Source organism: Mobula hypostoma, chromosome 1, assembly GCF_963921235.1.
Source record: "Mobula hypostoma chromosome 1, sMobHyp1.1, whole genome shotgun sequence".
NCBI lineage: Eukaryota > Metazoa > Chordata > Chondrichthyes > Myliobatiformes > Myliobatidae > Mobula > Mobula hypostoma.
The window spans coordinates 217,098,038-217,115,653 of NC_086097.1; the positions used below are offsets into that span (position 1 = coordinate 217,098,038).

The window sequence follows — 17,616 nt, forward strand, 5'->3', positions numbered from 1 at the left end:
GTAGGTACACACAGGACCATGATAGGGAAGGGATCCAAAGAGAAGGGCATTTTTGCAGCCCGGCTTAATGAGATCCTCCCCAAAATTTGACCTTCCTGGGACAGATCTCTGTCCAAGGGCCAAGAGGAGGGTATGTTAGGCAGTATTGTGGAGCAATGTGAATATAGCGGATATTAATTCAGCATGAAGCAGGCTTCCAATCTTAATATGGATTGCAAATTCTTCAAAATTGGGATTGTGACTTTTTATATAGATTGTCATTTTTAATATGGACAGTAGCATAGCAGTTAGCGCAACACCATTACTGCTCGAAGCGTTCTGGAATTCAGAGTTCAAATCCGACACCACTCTGTAAGGAGTCTCTCTACATCCTCCCCCTGGAATGCATGAGTTTTCCCCGGGTGCTCCGGTTTCCTCCGACAGTCCAAAGAAATACCGAGCAGGTTAATTGGTCATTTTAAATTGCCCAATGACTAGGTTAAGGTTATTCGGGGTAGTGGGGTTGCTAGCATGAGGTGGCTCAACCAGAAGGATCCACTCCATGCTGTATCGCTAAATAAGTTACAAGTGGTAAATTGAAGTTAAAGGCACACCCTTGCAACACGAGACATTCACATATGCCTCAGCCAAATACTAAGACATTCCTTGTGCTAACTATGGATTGGCCCATTTAAGGAGCATTACACCCCTCCTATTGGTTGCCATTTGGTACCTGCACTGGCTGAATAATGTCACAGCACAGGTAGAGTGTAAATCTAGCATACAGAGAGCAGCGGGTCTCTTTTGCTCTCTGGATCGACATGGGCAAGGTTGCTGATGGTGCCTTGGAAACAGTGGAGGTGTGCTGCAGTAAAGAGGGCCCGGGTGCACACTTTATTTGTAACTGAATGTTTGGTGTCTGTCTTGTCCTGTAAATAAGTGGGTAACATACTTACCAGTGGTGATTGCCTTCTGTCCCCTCTCACCGAACATACAAACCTGATTTTGCACAACAACTTGCTGCTTCAAATTTCATCTGCCATTTTTGCAGCTGGTCCAGATCGTGCTGCAAGCTTTGATAGCCTTCCTCGCTGTCCATGATGTTACCTGCAATTTGTTAAACCAGTTTACCTCATTATCATCTAGATCAATGATCTAGATGACAAACAACAATGGACCCAGCACTGATCCCTGCAGCACACCACTAGTCACAGGCCTCCAGACAGAGGGGCAATTTTCTACTACCACTCTCAGAGTTTATCACTAGGAGCACATTAGTTGCAGGTCATAGCCTCAGTTCAGCGTAGAGACAAATAAACCTCACCTAGCAGTGAGCTGAACACCAAACTGTCACTCACCTCCAGCCCCGACACCTTGACCTTTTAAATCTGGTCCGGTGCTTAAATCGGCCAAACATCGGCTCGTTTCTTGCTCTCAGGCCCGAGCCTCACCACCTCGATTTGACCCTTACCTAGCCTTTCCAATCTGGCCCAGTGCTTAAATCAGTTAATCCCCTCGACTCTGCCTTGCCTCAGATCTGCCACTTCGAATCAGAATCAGGTTTATTATCACCGGCATGTGACGTGAAATTTGTTAACTTAGCAGCAGCAGTTCAATGCAATACATAATCTAGCAGAGAGAGAAAAAATAAAGATAATGAATAAAATAAAGCATAATAATAAATAAACAAATAAATCAATTACGAATATTGAATAGATTTTTTAAAATATGCAAAAAACAGAAATACTGTATATTAAAAAAAGTGAGGTAGCATCCAAAGCTCCATCCTCTCCAGCAATGGCCAAACATTGGCTCATTCCTCACTCTCAGAACAGGGTCTTGCCTCCTCAAATCGACCTGTACACACCATTCAACAACTGTCCTGCCCCTTTGAGACTTCAGTTCACATCACAAAAATGTCAGGTTGAACAGCCTGTTCAGAAGCTGAACTCCGAAAGAGAAATTACAGGCTATTGACTGCGGTGATCATTGTCCAGAAAAGTGTGATTAATAGAGTAGTTAGTAGGTTTATTTGTTGTTGGTTTTTTTAAGATTCAACTTTATTGTCATTGTGCCGAGTACAGTTACAAAGCCAATGAAATGCACTTAGCATCTGACCAGAAATGCAAAGAATAGTGTTATTTACAAAATAACCGCGAATAAAAAAGTGCTACAGCACACAAATATAAAAGTACTGAGACAGTACAATACGGATGCAATACTGCTTAGCGCTGTGATGTGAGGCTCAGCAGGGTCACAGCCTCAGGGAAGAAGCTCTTCCTGTGCCTGCTGGTGCAGGAGCGAAGGCTCCTGTAGCGCCTTCTGGATGGGAGGAGAGTAAAAAGTCCATGCTTAGGGTGAGATGCACCCCTGATAATGCTTTTCGCCCTGCCCAGGCAGCATTTATAGTAAATGTTCTCAATGGTGGGCAATTGGGTGCTGATAATCTGCTGGGCAGTTTTCACCACACGCTGGAGTGCTTTGCGGTCCGAAACAGGACAATTGACATACCACACTGAGATGCAGTTGGTGAGTATACTCCCAATGGAACAGCGGTAAAAGTCTGTCAGTATTCTGGGGCAGAGGTGATCCTTCATACTGTTGCCAGTAAGGCATCACTGTGTTTCACCAGTGCCATCTTAGACGAGAACAAGAATCTTAAGCTAAAACCTACCTTTTCCTGCAAATCCGATGTTGAATCCAATTTACTACCTCATCCTGAGTGCCAAGTGAATGAACCTTACAGACCAGCTTCTCATGCAGACCTTGTGTTAATGTAGAGAACATCCACTGCCTTTCACCATTTTTCATAGTAGTCTTGAAAAACTCTGTATGATTGGTTAGACATGCCCTACCATGCATCCTTAACCAGGTGGTGTCTATCCAAATACTCAAATATCAGGATGGGACGATAGCTACTGTTGTTCCGCTGTTTAAGAAGGACTGTAGGAAAATGCTGGGAAATAATACACCAGTGAACCTGACTTCAGCATTGGGAAAATTATTGGAAGGTATTCTAAGGGACCGGATATGTAATTATTTGGATAGACAGGGACTGGCTTTGTGCATGCTAGGTCAAGTCCAACCAAAGTTTTCAAGGAAGTTACCAGGAATGCTAATGATGGCAAGGCACAGGGTGTTGTCTACATGAACTTTAGCAAGGTCTTTGACAAGGTCCCACATTGGAGTTTGTTCAAGAAGGTTTTGTTACTTGTCATTCAGGATAAGGTGGTAAATTGGACAAGGTATTGGTTTCACAGAAGACAGAAAGTGGTAATAGTTGCCCCTCTGACTGGAGGCCTGTGACTAGTGGAGTGCTGCAGGCTGCAGGGATCAGTGAAGTGTCCTTTGTTGTTTGTCATAAATATCAATGATCTGGATGATAATGTGGTTAACTGAATCAGCAGATTTTGTAGATCACTCTAAGACTGGGGGTGTAACGGACTGCAGAGAAGGATATCAAAGCTTACAGCAGGATCTGGACCAGCTGGAAAATGGAATTTAATGCAAACAAGTGTGAGGTGTTTCACTTTGGGAGGACCAAGTAGGTCTTACATGGTGAGCGTTAAGGCACTGAGGAGCGTGAAAGAACAGAGGGATAGGGGAATACAGATCTATAATTGCTTGAATATGGCATCACAGTTAGACAGGGTCATAAAGAAAGCTTTTTTGCAAATTGCCCTTTATAAATCAGTGTACTGACCACAGGAGTTGAGATGTTACATTGAAATTGTATGAGATGTTGAAGAGGCCTAATTTGGAGTATTATGTGCAGTTTTGGTCACTTATCTACACAAAAGATGTAAATAAGACTGAACGAATGCAGAGAAAATTTATAAGGATATTAAATGGTACAGGGAAAGGTTGAATAGATTAGGACTATATTCCCTACAATGGAGAAGATTGAGAGGAGAATTGATAGAGGTATACAAAGTTATGAGGGGTATAGGTAGAGTCAATGCAAGAAGGCTTATTCCACTAAAGTTGGGTGAGACTTCAACTAGAGGTCATGTGTTAAGGGTGAAAGGTGAAATGTTTAAGGGGAACTTCTTCCCTCAGAGGGTGGACAGGAGGTGGAATGAGCTGCCAGTGGTGATGGATGCAGTTTTGATTTCAATATTTAAGAGAAATGTGGATAGGTATACGGACGGGAGGGGTATAAAGGCAGTGATTCAGGTGCAGGCCGATGGGACTGGACAGATTAATCATTTGGCATGAACTAGATGGGCTGATGGGCCTGTTTCTATGCTGTATTGTTCTATGACTCTATGAGTAGGTGGGTGGGTGGGAGGGAGGAACAGGGATTGTTTTGTTACAGTTGTTCTGTTGTTGATGTTATTGTTTGTGTTCTGTGAACACTGTGAGCATGCGATGTTGGTGACAGAATGTGTGGTGACATTTCTGGGCAGCCCCCAGCACATCCTTAGGTTGTGTTGCTTGTTAACGTTCACTAATGACAAAAAATGAATTTAAAAGATGGCGCTGACCCGCTGTGTGTTTCCTACATTTTTCACTTTTATTAAAACATAGTTCTTCTGAAAGCCAAACTCATGATGTTTATAACAAATGTCACTGCTTGTAACGAACGTGAAATCCTTCCTTCCATTATTTCCTCCACAAATGCATAGATCTAGCTGCTGTCTATGGACACCCTTCCAAATGTTATTATTTTCCCATTATGACCACTAGATGGTGCATGAGACAAATGTGCAGTTCCCACGTGGTTACAGATGTAAACTTAATCCTGGACCACTGTTAAACTGTTTGTTGTTCTCGGTGCCAGATGTGGGAGGCCCTGGAGTCTCCAAGCCTCCCGGACGTCCACATCTGCACCAGGTGCGCCGAGATGCAGCTCCTAAGGGACCGTGTTAGGGAACTGGAGCTGCAGCTCGATGACCTTCGTCTGGTCAGGGAGAGTGAGGAGTTGATAGAGAGGAGTTACAGGCAGGTGGTCACACCGGGGCCACGGGAGGCAGACCAGTGGGTCACGGTTAGGAGGGGGAAGGGGAAGAGTCAGGTAATAGAGAGTACCCCCGTGGCTGTGCCCCTTGACACTAGGTACTCCTGTTTGAGTACTGTTGGGGGGGACAGCTTACCTGGGGGAAGCGACAGTGGCCGTGCCTCCGGCACAGAGTCCAGCCCTGTAGCTCAGAAGGGTAGGGAAAGGAAGAGGAGGGCAGTTGTAATAGGGGACTCGATAGTAAGGGGGTCAGATAGGTGATTCTGTGGACGCAGTCCAGAGACCCGGATGGTAGTTTGCCTCCCTGGTGCCAGGGTCCGGGATATTTCTGATCGCGTCCAAGATATCCTGAAGTGGGAGGGTGAGGAGTCAGAGGTCGTGGTATATATAGGTACCAATGACATAGGTAGGAAAAGGGAAGACGTCCTGAAAGGAGAATATAGGGAGTTAGGAAGGATGTTGAGAAAAAGGACCGCAAAGGTAGCAATCTCGGGATTACTGCCTGTGCCACGCGACAGTGAGAGTAAGAATGCAATGACGTGAAGGATAAATGCGTGGCTGAAGGATTGGAGCAGGGGGCAGGAATTCAAGTTTTTGGATCATTGGGACCTCTTTTGGCGCAGGCGTGACCTGTACAAAAAGGACGGGTTACACTTGAATCCTAGGGGGACCAATATCCTGGCAGGGAGATTAGCAAGGGCTACTGAGGTGACTTTAAACTAGAATGGTTGGGGGGTGGGAATCAAATTAAAGAGGCTAGGTGACAGGAGGTTAGTTCACAACAGGGGGATGGGAACCAGTGCAGAGAGACAGAGGGGTGTAAAATGAGGGTAGAAGCAAAAAGTAGTAAGGTGAAAAGTAGAAGTGGCAGGCTGACAAATCCAGGGCAAGCATCAAAAAGGGCCACTTTTCAACATAATTGTATAAGGGCTAAGAGAGTTGTAAAAGCGCGCCTGAAGGCTTTGTGTGTCAATGCAAGGAGCATTCGTAACAAGGTGGATGAATTGAAAGTGCAGATTGTTATTAATGATTATGATATAGTTGGGATCACAGAGACATGGCTCCAAGGTGACCAAGGATGGGAGCTCAACATTCAGGGATATTCAATATTCAGGAGGGATAGACATGAAAGAAAAGGAGGTGGGGTGGTGTTGCTGGTTAGAGAGGAGATTAACGCAATAGAAAGGAAGGACATAAGCCAGGAAGATGTGGAATCGATATGGGTAGAGCTGCATAACACTAAGGGGCAGAAAACACTGGTGGGAGTTGTGTACAGGCCACCTAATAGTAGTAGCGAGGTTGGTGATGGTATTAAACAGGAAATTAGAAATGTGTGCAATAACGGAACAGCAGTTATAATGGGTGACTTCAATCTACATGTAGATTGGGTGAACCAAATTGGTAAGGGTGCTGAGGAAAAGGATTTCTTGGAATGCATGCGGGATGGTTTTTTGAACCAACATGTCGAGGAACCAACTAGAGAGCAGGCCATTCTGGACTGGTTATTGAGCAATGAGGAAGGGTTAATTAGCAATCTTGTCGTGAGAGGCCCCTTGGGTAAGAGTAACCATAATATGGTGGAATTCTTCATTAGGATGGAGAGTGACATAGTTAATTCAGAAACAAAGGTTCTGAACTTAAGGAAGGGTAACTTTAAAGGTATGAGACGTGAATTAGCTAAGATAGACTGGCAAATGACACTTAAAGGGTTGATGGTGGATATGCAATGGCAAGCATTTAACGATCGCATGGATGAACTACAACAATTGTTCATCCCAGTTTGGCAAAAGAATAAATCAAGGAAGGTAGTGCACCCGTGGCTGACAAGGGAAATTAGGGATAGTATCAATTCCAAAGAAGAAGCATTCAAATTAGCCAGAAAAAGTGGCTCACCTGAGGACTGGGAGAAATTCAGAGTTCAGCAGTGGAGGACAAAGGACTTAATTAGGAAGGGGAAAAAAGATTATGAGAGAAAACTGGTAGGGAACATAAAAACTGACTGTAAAAGCTTTTATAGATATATGAAAAGAAAAAGATTGGTTAAGACAAATGTAGGTCCCCTACAGACAGAAACAGGTGAATTGATTATGGGGAGCAAGGACATGGCAGACCAATTGAATAATTACTTTGGTTCTGTCTTCACTAAGGAGGACATAAATAATCTTCCGGAAATAGTATGGGACAGAGGGTCCAGTGAGATGGAGGAACTGAGCGAAATACATGTTAGTAGGGAAGTGGTGTTAGATAAATTGAAGGGATTAAAGGCAGATAAATCCCCAGGGCCAGATGGTCTGCATCCCAGAGTGCTTAAGAAAGTAGCCCAAGAAATAGTGGATGCATTAGTGATAATTTTTCAAAACTCTTTAGATTCTGGACTAGTTCCTGAGGATTGGAGGGTGGCTAATGTAACCCCACTTTTTAAAAAGGGAGGGAGAGAGAAACCAGGGAATTATAGACCGGTTAGCCTAACATCGGTGGTGGGGAAACTGCTAGAGTTAGTTATCAAAGATGTGATAACAGCACATTTGGAAAGCGGTGAAATCATCGGACAAAGTCAGCATGGATTTGTGAAAGGAAAATCATGTCTAACGAATCTCATAGAATTTTTTGAGGATGTAACTAATAGAGTGGATAGGGGAGAACCAGTGGATGTGGTATATTTGGATTTTCAAAAGGCTTTTGACAAGGTCCCACACAGGAGATTGGTGTGCAAACATAAAGCACACGGTATTGGGGGTAAGGTATTGATGTGGATAGAGAATTGGTTGGCAGACAGGAAGCAAAGAGTGGGAATAAACGGGACCTTTTCAGAATGGCAGGCAGTGACTAGTGGGGTACCGCAAGGCTCAGTGCTGGAACCCCAGTTGTTTACAATATATATTAATGACTTGGATGAGGGAATTAAATGCAGCATCTCCAAGTTTGCGGATGACATGAAGCTGGGCAGCAGTGTTAGCTGTGAGGAGGATGCTAAGAGGATGCAGGGTGACTAGGATAGGTTAGGTGAGTGGGCAAATTCATGGCAGGTGCAATTTAATGTAGATAAATGTGAAGTTATCCACTTTGGTGGCAAAAATAGGAAAACAGATTATTATCTGAATGGTGGCCGATTAGGAAAAGGGGAGGTGCAATGAGACCTGGGTGTCATTATACACCAGTCATTGAAAGTGGGCATGCAGGTACAGCAGGCGGTAAAAAGGCGAATGGTATGCTGGCATTTATAGCAAGAGGATTCGAGTACAGGAGCAGGGAGGTACTACTACAGTTGTACAGGGCCTTGGTAAGACCACACCTGGAGTATTGTGTGCAGTTTTGGTCCCCTAATCTGAGGAAAGACATCCTTGCCATAGAGGGAGTACAAAGAAGGTTCACCAGATTGATTCCTGGGATGGCAGGACTTTCATATGATGAAAGACTGGATGAACTGGGCTTGTACTCGTTGGAATTTAGAAGATTGAGGGGGGATCTGATTGAAACGTATAAAATCCTAAAGGGATTGGACAGGCTAGATGCAGGAAGATTGTTCCCGATGTTGGGGAAGTCCAGAACGAGGGGTCACAGTTTGAGGATAAAGGGGAAGCCTTTTAGGACCGAGATTAGGAAAAACTTCTTCACACAGAGAGTGGTGAATCTGTGGAATTCTCTGCCACAGGAAACAGTTGAGGCCAGTTCATTGGCTATATTTAAGAGGGAGTTAGATATGACCCTTGTGGCTAAAGGGATCAGGGGGTATGGAGGGAAGGCTGGTGCAGGGTTCTGAGTTGGATGATCAGCCATGACCACACTGAATGGCGGTGCAGGCTCGAAGGGCCGAATGGCCTACTCCTGCACCTATTTTCTATGTTTCTATGTTTCTAAACGACAGGTTGAATTTTGGAAATTTTCTAAGTCCATAACACAAATAAGATTGGGGGGAAAAAAGGAAATTACTAATTATGCAACATTTAAAAATATATAATAGTACTTCTAGGATTGTTAATTGATGTATAATAACTATTTTTCTGGTTATTTATCTGTTATAGAAAAAAATGTCTGCCAGTTTACACCCTTAATAATTTCTTCAACCGCGAATGGAAAAGGTTTTAGGTTACCTTCATTCTGTGTTGTAGTATCCTTTGGTAATGCATATGATGTCCTTTAGTATACTTACAGAAATATATTTTTAGTTTGGCATTTAACACAAACTGCATCAAGATCTGGAACAAAGGGTTGTTTTGGTTAATATAAAGTTACAAAAACAAAGAGGCCTTCAGGACATCGATGGTGGGGCACATGGCAGTGGTAATGCCTTTGAATATCAAAAGCATGTTGTTACCATCTGAGATTATCATTGCCTGGCACTTCAGAGAGCTGTGTTACCTGGCACTGGTCAACGGACTTATCCCTCGATCTCATACCTTCAGCCAATGGGTTGCTTCATTTTCCAAAGAGATGGTAGACTGGTTAATTGTTGTCTCATGGACCTCGGCATAGTGAAAAACCTGTCCTGCATACCATCCAAACAGACAGATTCATTACAACAGTGCATTGAGGTAGTACAAAGGAAGGGAGATGGGATGTTCTGTTAAAGTTGTATAAGACAGTGAAGTCTAATTTGGAATATTGTGTACAGTTTTTAGTCACCTACCTACAGGAAAGATGTAAATGAGGTTGAAAGAGTACAGGGAAAATTTACAAGGAGGACTTGAGTTATAAGGAAAGATTGAATGGATTAGGACTGTATTATTTAGAATGTAGAAGATTGAGAGGATATTTGATAGAGGTATACATGATTATGAGGGGTATGGATAGGATAAATGCAAGCAGAGTTTTTCTACTAAGGTTAGGTGAGACTACAACTAGATGTCATGTGTCAAGGGTGAAAGGTGAAATGTTTAAGGGGGCATGAAGGGGAACTTCTTCACTCAGAAGGTGGTGAGAGTGTGGAACGAGCTGCCAGCAGAAGTGGTGGATTTAAGAGAAATTTGGATAGGTACATGGATGGGAGGGGTATGCAGGGCTATGGTCCCGGTGCAGGTCAATGGGAATAGGCATTTAAACGGTTTCTGCATGGACTAGATGGGCCAAAGGGCCTATTTCTGTGCTGTATTTATCTCTGACTATGAGACATTCCATATTTATTGCACTGTTTTGATGAAAATTTTGTAATGTGTTTGATTTGGCTGAAGAACTATTTCTGTAGACCCCAAAGCTACTTTCCACACAGATTAAAGCAAGTGGCAGATGAGGCTAAGTGACAGATATTGAAAGCCCAACCTTTAGGCTACCAGGGATTGTTATTCTGGCTTTCCTTTTGCAGGTCACTTTACATATGTTACTAAACATCCTATTCTTTGGCAGTGATGTGGAAATACTCACTATATTGATAGAAATAATATCTTATTTAAAATTCTATTATGCAAGCCTTTTCGTTCAAAGGAAGTCATATTTAATTATAAAGTAACACATACAGGCTGAGTACTTCTGTATTTTCTGTAGTGTTATTTCAAAACTCATTAATTTTACATCATTAAATAGACACTGCTTTGTTAAGGAGTCTATTGTCACAGCCTTAGTTTACATTAGAACCTTAGTTTGAAACCTGTATGCATTATAACAATAGAGTACACATTAAGTGCAGAATAATACATAATGTAACCTTTTCTTTATCAGTTTTTCCCTATGAGTTTGAGTACAGAGAGGAAATTAAGAGCCTGGTGGCATGGTGCAAAGACAATAACCTATCCCTCAACGTCAGCAAGAAGAAGGAATTGGTTGTTGACTTCAGAAGGAGTAGCAGACCGCACGACCCAATTTACATCGGTGGTGCACAAGTGGAACATGTCAAAAGCTTTAAGTTCCTCAGGGTCAATATCACAAATGATCTGACTTGGTCCAACCAAGCAGAGTCCACTGCCAAGAAGGCCCACCAGTGCCTATACTTCCTGAGAAAACTAAAGAAATTTGGCCTGTCCCCTAAAACCCTCACTAATTTTTATAGATGCACCATAGAAAGCATTCTTCTAGGGTGCATCACAACCTGGTATGGAAGTTGTCCTGTCCAAGATCAGAAGAAACTGCAGAAGATCATGAACACGGCGCAGCACATCACACAAACCAATCTTCCATCCTTGGACTCACTTTACACTGCATGCTGTAGGAGCAGCGCTGCCAGGATAATCAAGGACACAACCCACCCAGCCAACACACTTTTCATCCCTCTTCCCTCCAGGCGTAGGCTCAGGAGCTTGAAGACTCATATGGCCAGATCTGGGAACAGCTTCTTTCCAACTGTGATAAGACTGCTGAATGGATCCTGACCCGGATCTGGGCCGTACCATCCAAATATCCGGACCTGCCTCTCGTTTTTTTTTGCACTACCTTAATTTCCATTTTTCTATTTTCTAATTATGATTTAAAATTTAAATTTTTAATATTTACTATCAATTTGTAATCCAGGGAGCGGAAAGCGCAGAATCAAATATCGCTGTGATGATTGTACATTCTAGTATCAATCGTTTGGCAACAATAAAGTATAAAGTATAAAGTATTCAGAGAATGTTGAGTCCCTTGCAGGGTACAGCTCCAATAGCAATGGGTATGTTTTGGACAGTTTTAGTTGACTCCAATCTCACACCCACATTTTGCAGCTTCACACACTGCCACTGCCAACCAGTAGTCCAGTCCGTTCACCCAAGACAATTGTTTTGAGTAAAACACCAATTAATGTTTCTTAATTCCCAATGAGAGGGTCAGCTCGTGTACTTTGGGAACAAGCTAGTGACCTAATGGTTTACTGGGGAGACAAGAGACTGTGGAATAACAAACAGCGCTCTGGAGCAGCTCAGTGAGTCACACAGCATTTACAGAGGGGAATGGACAGCCCAAGTTTCCGAGTGAGACACTTCACCATCTCTGGACTCTCTATTTCCTTCCATATTTGCTGACCCGCTGAGTTTCTCTAGTGCTTTGCCTGTTGCACTTAATGACTTACAAGAGCTGCTCAACTGATAAATTTAATAGGTACTATGGATATTGAACTCCACTTGCAATTGCTCTAATTGCTCTCTGTGGGAACCAAGTAACTCACCAATATTTTGGCTAAATTGAGCTGGGTCATAAGGGTGGCACTCCTCTGCAAAACATCTGCATGTAACTTTCTGAAAAAGACAAATAATTGAATAAACAATTTCATTGCCTATTTTATATGCCAAAATACGTGCAACACAAACCTACATAGCAAGGCAGATGCTTACACACTGAGAATCAGCTTAATTAATTGTGGCTTTCATTTTTAAAGCAGACCTTTCATGGTCACTATGATTACTGTATGCATTTCAGATTAGGGTGCCTAACTTCGTCAGATATTATCCAATGCAATAGTTCAATATGCATCTCCCATTTTGTTTTATTCAGAGAGAAGTCAACTTAAAAGTAAGTCTAGAACTGCTTAAACATATCCCAGGAGTATTGATCCTTGCAGAGTTCACGTGAGACAGAATGGTGAAGAGAAATTCTTTTCCTGCAAGGACACAAAATCCTCCGTTAGGCAGGTAATCATTGCCATCACACACCTGTCACGACTCCAGGTTCACACTGCCGTTCTGCAGTTTCACACCCTGTTTGCTCTTCCGCCATTGAGGGCACCAGTGCACCTAACCCTCTCATGCAGAATAAGTGAGGATCAGTGAATAAACTCTGAGGGCTGGCACGGACTTGATGAATTGATGGGCTCCTTTTAGATTATGAGAACACTGAGTCCTCATTTATTGTCATTTAGAAATGCATGCATTAAGAAATGATACAATGTTCCTCCAGAGTGATATCACAAAAAAAAGGACAAACCAAAGACTAACACTGACAAGACCACATAATTATAACACATAGGTACAGCAGTGCAAAGCAATACCATAATTTGATAAAGAGCAGACCATGGGCATGGTAAAAAAAAGTCTCAAAGTTCCTGATAGTCCCGATAGCAGGCGGCAAAAGGGAGAAACTCTCCCTGCCATAAACCTCCAGGCGCTGACAACTGCCGATGCATTGGAAGCACCCGACCACAGCCGACTCTGGGTCCATCCGAAAACTTCAAGCCTCTGACCAGTTCCTCCAATACAGATTCCTGAGCACCATCCTCTGCCGAGCGCTTCGACCCCACCCTGGCCGCCAAGCAACAAGCAAAGTCGAGGACTCGGGGCCTTCTCCTCTGGAGATTCTGGATCACACAGTAGCAGCAGCAGCGAAGAAGGCATTTCAGAAGTTTCTCCCGGTGTTCCTCCGTGCTCTCATGTCTGTCTCCATCAAATCAGGACCATGCACGGCCCCTACTTGACAGATAACAGATATCATTCACCGAAGTGGCCGCTGCAAGCTGCGTTGTGCCGCCATCTTCTCCTCTTCCTTTCATACTGACAACTCAAGAAACCAGCAGCAGCTGATAATATGGGGACAAACATAGGTCCATGCTTTATGCTCCATCAGGCAGGGTACTGACCATAATACATACAGCTACCAAAGAACTCATGACCAGCAGACAAGCCGACACCCTCAAAGGATTTAGCTAATCCTCCCTCTGACAGTAAAATCTCTGTGGTACCTGTTATGTTTTGTAACTCCAAAACATAAAACTAATTGAAAGAAAACCACAGGAGCCGGGGATAATGCGTGTATATTTAGTTTTACTTTAGTGAGGCGCGCACATATGACATGGTGGCAGAGTAACATATGCCATTCACATACTTTTATACTTTATTGTCGCCAAACAATTGATTCTAGAATGTACAATCATCATAGCGATGTTTGATGCTGTGCTTCCCGCTCCCTGGATTACAAATCGATAGTAAATATTAAAAATTTCAATTATAAATCATAAATAGAAAATAGAAAAATGGAAAGTAAGGTAGTGCAAAAAAGCTGAGATGCAGGTCCGGTTATTTGGAGGGTACAGCCCAGATCCGGATCCTGACCCGGATCTTCTACATATGATCCATAATGAATTATGTAAACAAAGAATGCTTAATCAAACAATATATCTATAATAGTACTCAAATATTACTGAAATATTGAATACGCTTTGTGTTGCCTTGAATGAGAGGATACTTAAGAACATCCAAATTTAAAAGATTAGCTTCATTTTCCACATGTACATCAGACTATACAGTGAAATATGCCATTTTGCGTGAGTGGCCAACACAGTCTGAGGATTGTGCAGGGAGCAGCTCACAGGTGTCTGGTGCTAATGTAGCATGCCTGCAGCTCACTAACTCTAACGATAAATCTTTGGAATGTGGGAGGAAACCAGAACACCGCCATGGCCGCATACAAGTTCGTTACAGACGGAGGCAGGAATCGAATCCCAATCGGTGATCGCTGCCGCAGTTAGGCAACTGTGTTAATCGCCACACTACTGTGCCAGTTTCCTCCTGCATCTTGTTACTGTGAGGTACCACAAAGTGAAGGTAAGTGGGAAAATGGTTAAACAGCCATTGATGGGCATATGGCAGAAAATAAATTATCAAGTACAGGGAAAGAAGGAGACAGGAAATATGTGATTGCTCAGTATGAACCCAACAGGCCAAAGTATCTAAATAAGTGTACTCTTTTCTTACTACACCACATTCATCACGAGGAAAGTTTAAAACTAAATGATGGAATGATGTGCACCATGTGAAATACATTATTGCGTCATTGTGCCTTTTACCAGCCCAAACATTTCTCAGGTATTGAAATTACATTTTGCTTTGAGGATACCCAGATGGTAAGTCTCTCAAAGTTGAAAGTGAAAATCTACAAATATAGTATAATCCTCACCCATACCATATTGATCTTGGCACACTCCACTCTGCTCCATTAAACCAATACACAAAAAAAATAAAACTTTGGTTTATTTTTTAATTATAATCTCAAATGTAATAATTGGGAAACCAAATTCTACATAAAATAAATAAAGTACCATCAAGGGAATGTCTTTCCAAATATTAAAGAGCCTTTCCTATGTAATAGTTACATCAGGGAACATGGACAAATAAAATTAAACAAATAAACCACAGTAATATTCTGTGCAGAAGGTCAATTTGATGATTCAGCTGGAATAGTCGACTGAATTTGGTTCATCAAAATCAGTTTACACAGGAGACCTAATACCACCCATGTGCTTACTTGACATTAATTGTAAACTAGCTCAGCTAAGGGCTGTTGTAGATAATGTCAATCAGCTTTCAGTAAAAGGAAAGATATAAGATTTAAACCAAAATCTTAGGGCATAAAAAGAAGGACTTCCGGTAAGGTGGAAGCACACTTGGTCACAGCGACCACTCTTGTGAACGCAAGACCTTGTTGGACATTGGAAATACAAATTACAGGTACTCTAAGTCCGGCTCATTATTTCATTGGCAAGACCAACAGCAGAGAAAATTCAAGACCTTGGGTTGTTGGGCAGACCAGGCTCTCATGTGGTAGTATCGCCTGTCAGGGACAACCAGTGGGGGGGAAGGGGCTGAATACCTTTTATAGGCACTGTATATGCACTCTGGTCATCAGGACATAGAAATGATGATATTGAGCTACAGAGGGTGCAGAAATAATTCACTATGGTGTTACCAGGACTGGAGATCTCGAGTTATAAGAAGAGATTGGATAGACTGGGGCTTTTTTTGCCTGAAGATAAGAAGTTAGAGTGGTAACCTTATCAAGGTATATAAAATTATCAGCAGCATACGTATGGCAGATTGTCACAGTATTGTTCCCATTCTACAGGTATTTAAAACTAAAATGTGTAGGTCAGAGGTGGAAAGAATTAAAGGAGATCTAAGGCCCAAGTATTTCACATTGAGGGTGGTGGGTACATGGGCTGAGGAGCTAGAGGTGGTACAGGCAGAAAAAGCTTCACTATTAAAAAAACATTTTGACAGGTACATGAATAGGAAGGATTAAGAGGGCTATGAGCTGAACACAAGTGATTAGTATAAGCTGAGATGGGCATCTTGAGTGTCGGGACAAAGTGTCTGTACCCGTGCTGTATCTTTACGAAACTGTGAGTCTGATTTGAGAATACAGAAGGGAATGAAATGTGACTACAATAATAACAGATCAGAAGTGCTCTTGTCAATCGACTATAATTTAAAACAGTAAAACCGGGCACCAATGTAAGTCAACATTGGGACTGAATTGTGCGAAAGCAAATGGTTTTGGAGGAGATGTAATCACAGCCTCTTAGAAACTGAGCAAGTGCATTTATGCCATCACCACGGTGGAAGGTTTACAAAGGAAATCTTTTGGATGAATCCAGTCTCAATATATCACTAAACACTATTGGACTAGAAGTATTTAGTTAATGGACCTTGAAAGAATATTTATAAACTTAAAAATGAAATTGCATTTAACAGTCTTCAAAGGCCATTTCTCAAAATGAGGAATCTTGAAGAAAATGTTACAGTTCATCAAAAATGCTTGATATATGAGTCATATTAATCATTACAATTTCCATACAATCATTATGAATTCTTAAGTAACTAGAAAAGTCAAATAATTACTGTGCCTTGTATGTAAAGACTCTAATGTATTTGCCTCTACCACCATACCAGGTAGTACATTCCAGACATCCATGACTCTGAGTAAAAAACCCTTATATCCCCCTTGAGCCTACCCATTCTCATCTTCAGTGCATGCCCTCTGATATTGGACATTTCAACCCTGGGAAACAGATACTCCCTGTCTACTGTGTCTATGTGTAGATTAATAAGTTAGTGTATGGCAAAATTAGTCAGTGTATTACATTTAATTGACATAAAAGGGAGGAGAAGATGGCAGCGCACCTGCGCATGCGTAGCCCTCCGGTGAAAAATGATATCGTATCTGTTAAATAGGGGCCGTGGATAATTCTGATTTGATGGAGAATGGACGTGAAAGCACAGAGGAACATCTGGAGAAATTTCTGAAACGCCCGTCCGTTGCTGTCGTTACTGTGTGGTCGGGAATCTTTCGGAGGGTAGGTCTCAAAATCCCCGGCCTTGCCTGCTTTTGGCAACCGAGAAGGAGGTCGAATCGTTCGGATAGAGATCGCGCTCAGTACTCGGTGTCGGAGAGCTGATCAGAGCTCGAAGTTTTCGGATGACTCAAAGTCAGACCGTGGTCAGGTATGGCAGGGAGAGTTTTTCTTCCTTCTCTCCGTCTGCGTGAGATGTGGGACATTTGAGAAATTTTGAACTTTACTGTGCTCACGGACTTCTTCATCAAGTAATGGCATTGTTACACTGTTTGTAACTATATGTTATAATTATGTGGTTTTGTCAGTTTTTTCAGTCTTGGTTTGTCCTGTGTTTTGTGATATCACACCAGAGGAAATAATGTATAATTTCTTAATGCGTGCATTACTAAATGACAATAAACATAGAAACATAGAAACATAGAAAATAGGTGCAGGAGTAGGCCATTCGGCCCTTCGAGCCTGCACCGCCATTTATTATGATCATGGCTGATCATCCAACTAAGAACCCTGCACCAGCCTTCCCTCCATACCCCCTGATCCCCGTAGCCACAAGGGCCATATCTAACTCCCTCTTAAATATAGCCAATGAACTGGCCTCAACTGTTTCCTGTGGCAGAGAATTCCACAGATTCACCACTGTCTGTGTGAAGAAGTTTTTCCTAATCTCGGTCCTAAAAGGCTTCCCCTTTATCCTCAGACTGTGACCCCTCGT

The 17,616-nt window shown here is 42.4% G+C and overlaps 1 protein-coding gene across 1 annotated transcript in view; it reads left to right on the forward strand.

Annotated features, from left to right (window-relative positions):
* trim55a (tripartite motif containing 55a) overlaps window positions 1-17,245 on the forward strand; it is a 148,687-nt gene extending 131,442 nt beyond the window's left edge. Inside the window, exon 10 of the mRNA XM_063064339.1 lies at window positions 16,783-17,245. Within this exon, the coding sequence (XP_062920409.1) occupies window positions 16,783-16,806 (24 nt within the window). The 3' untranslated portion in view covers window positions 16,807-17,245. The remainder of the gene's footprint in view (window positions 1-16,782) is intronic.
* The last annotated feature ends 371 nt before the right edge of the window (window positions 17,246-17,616 follow it).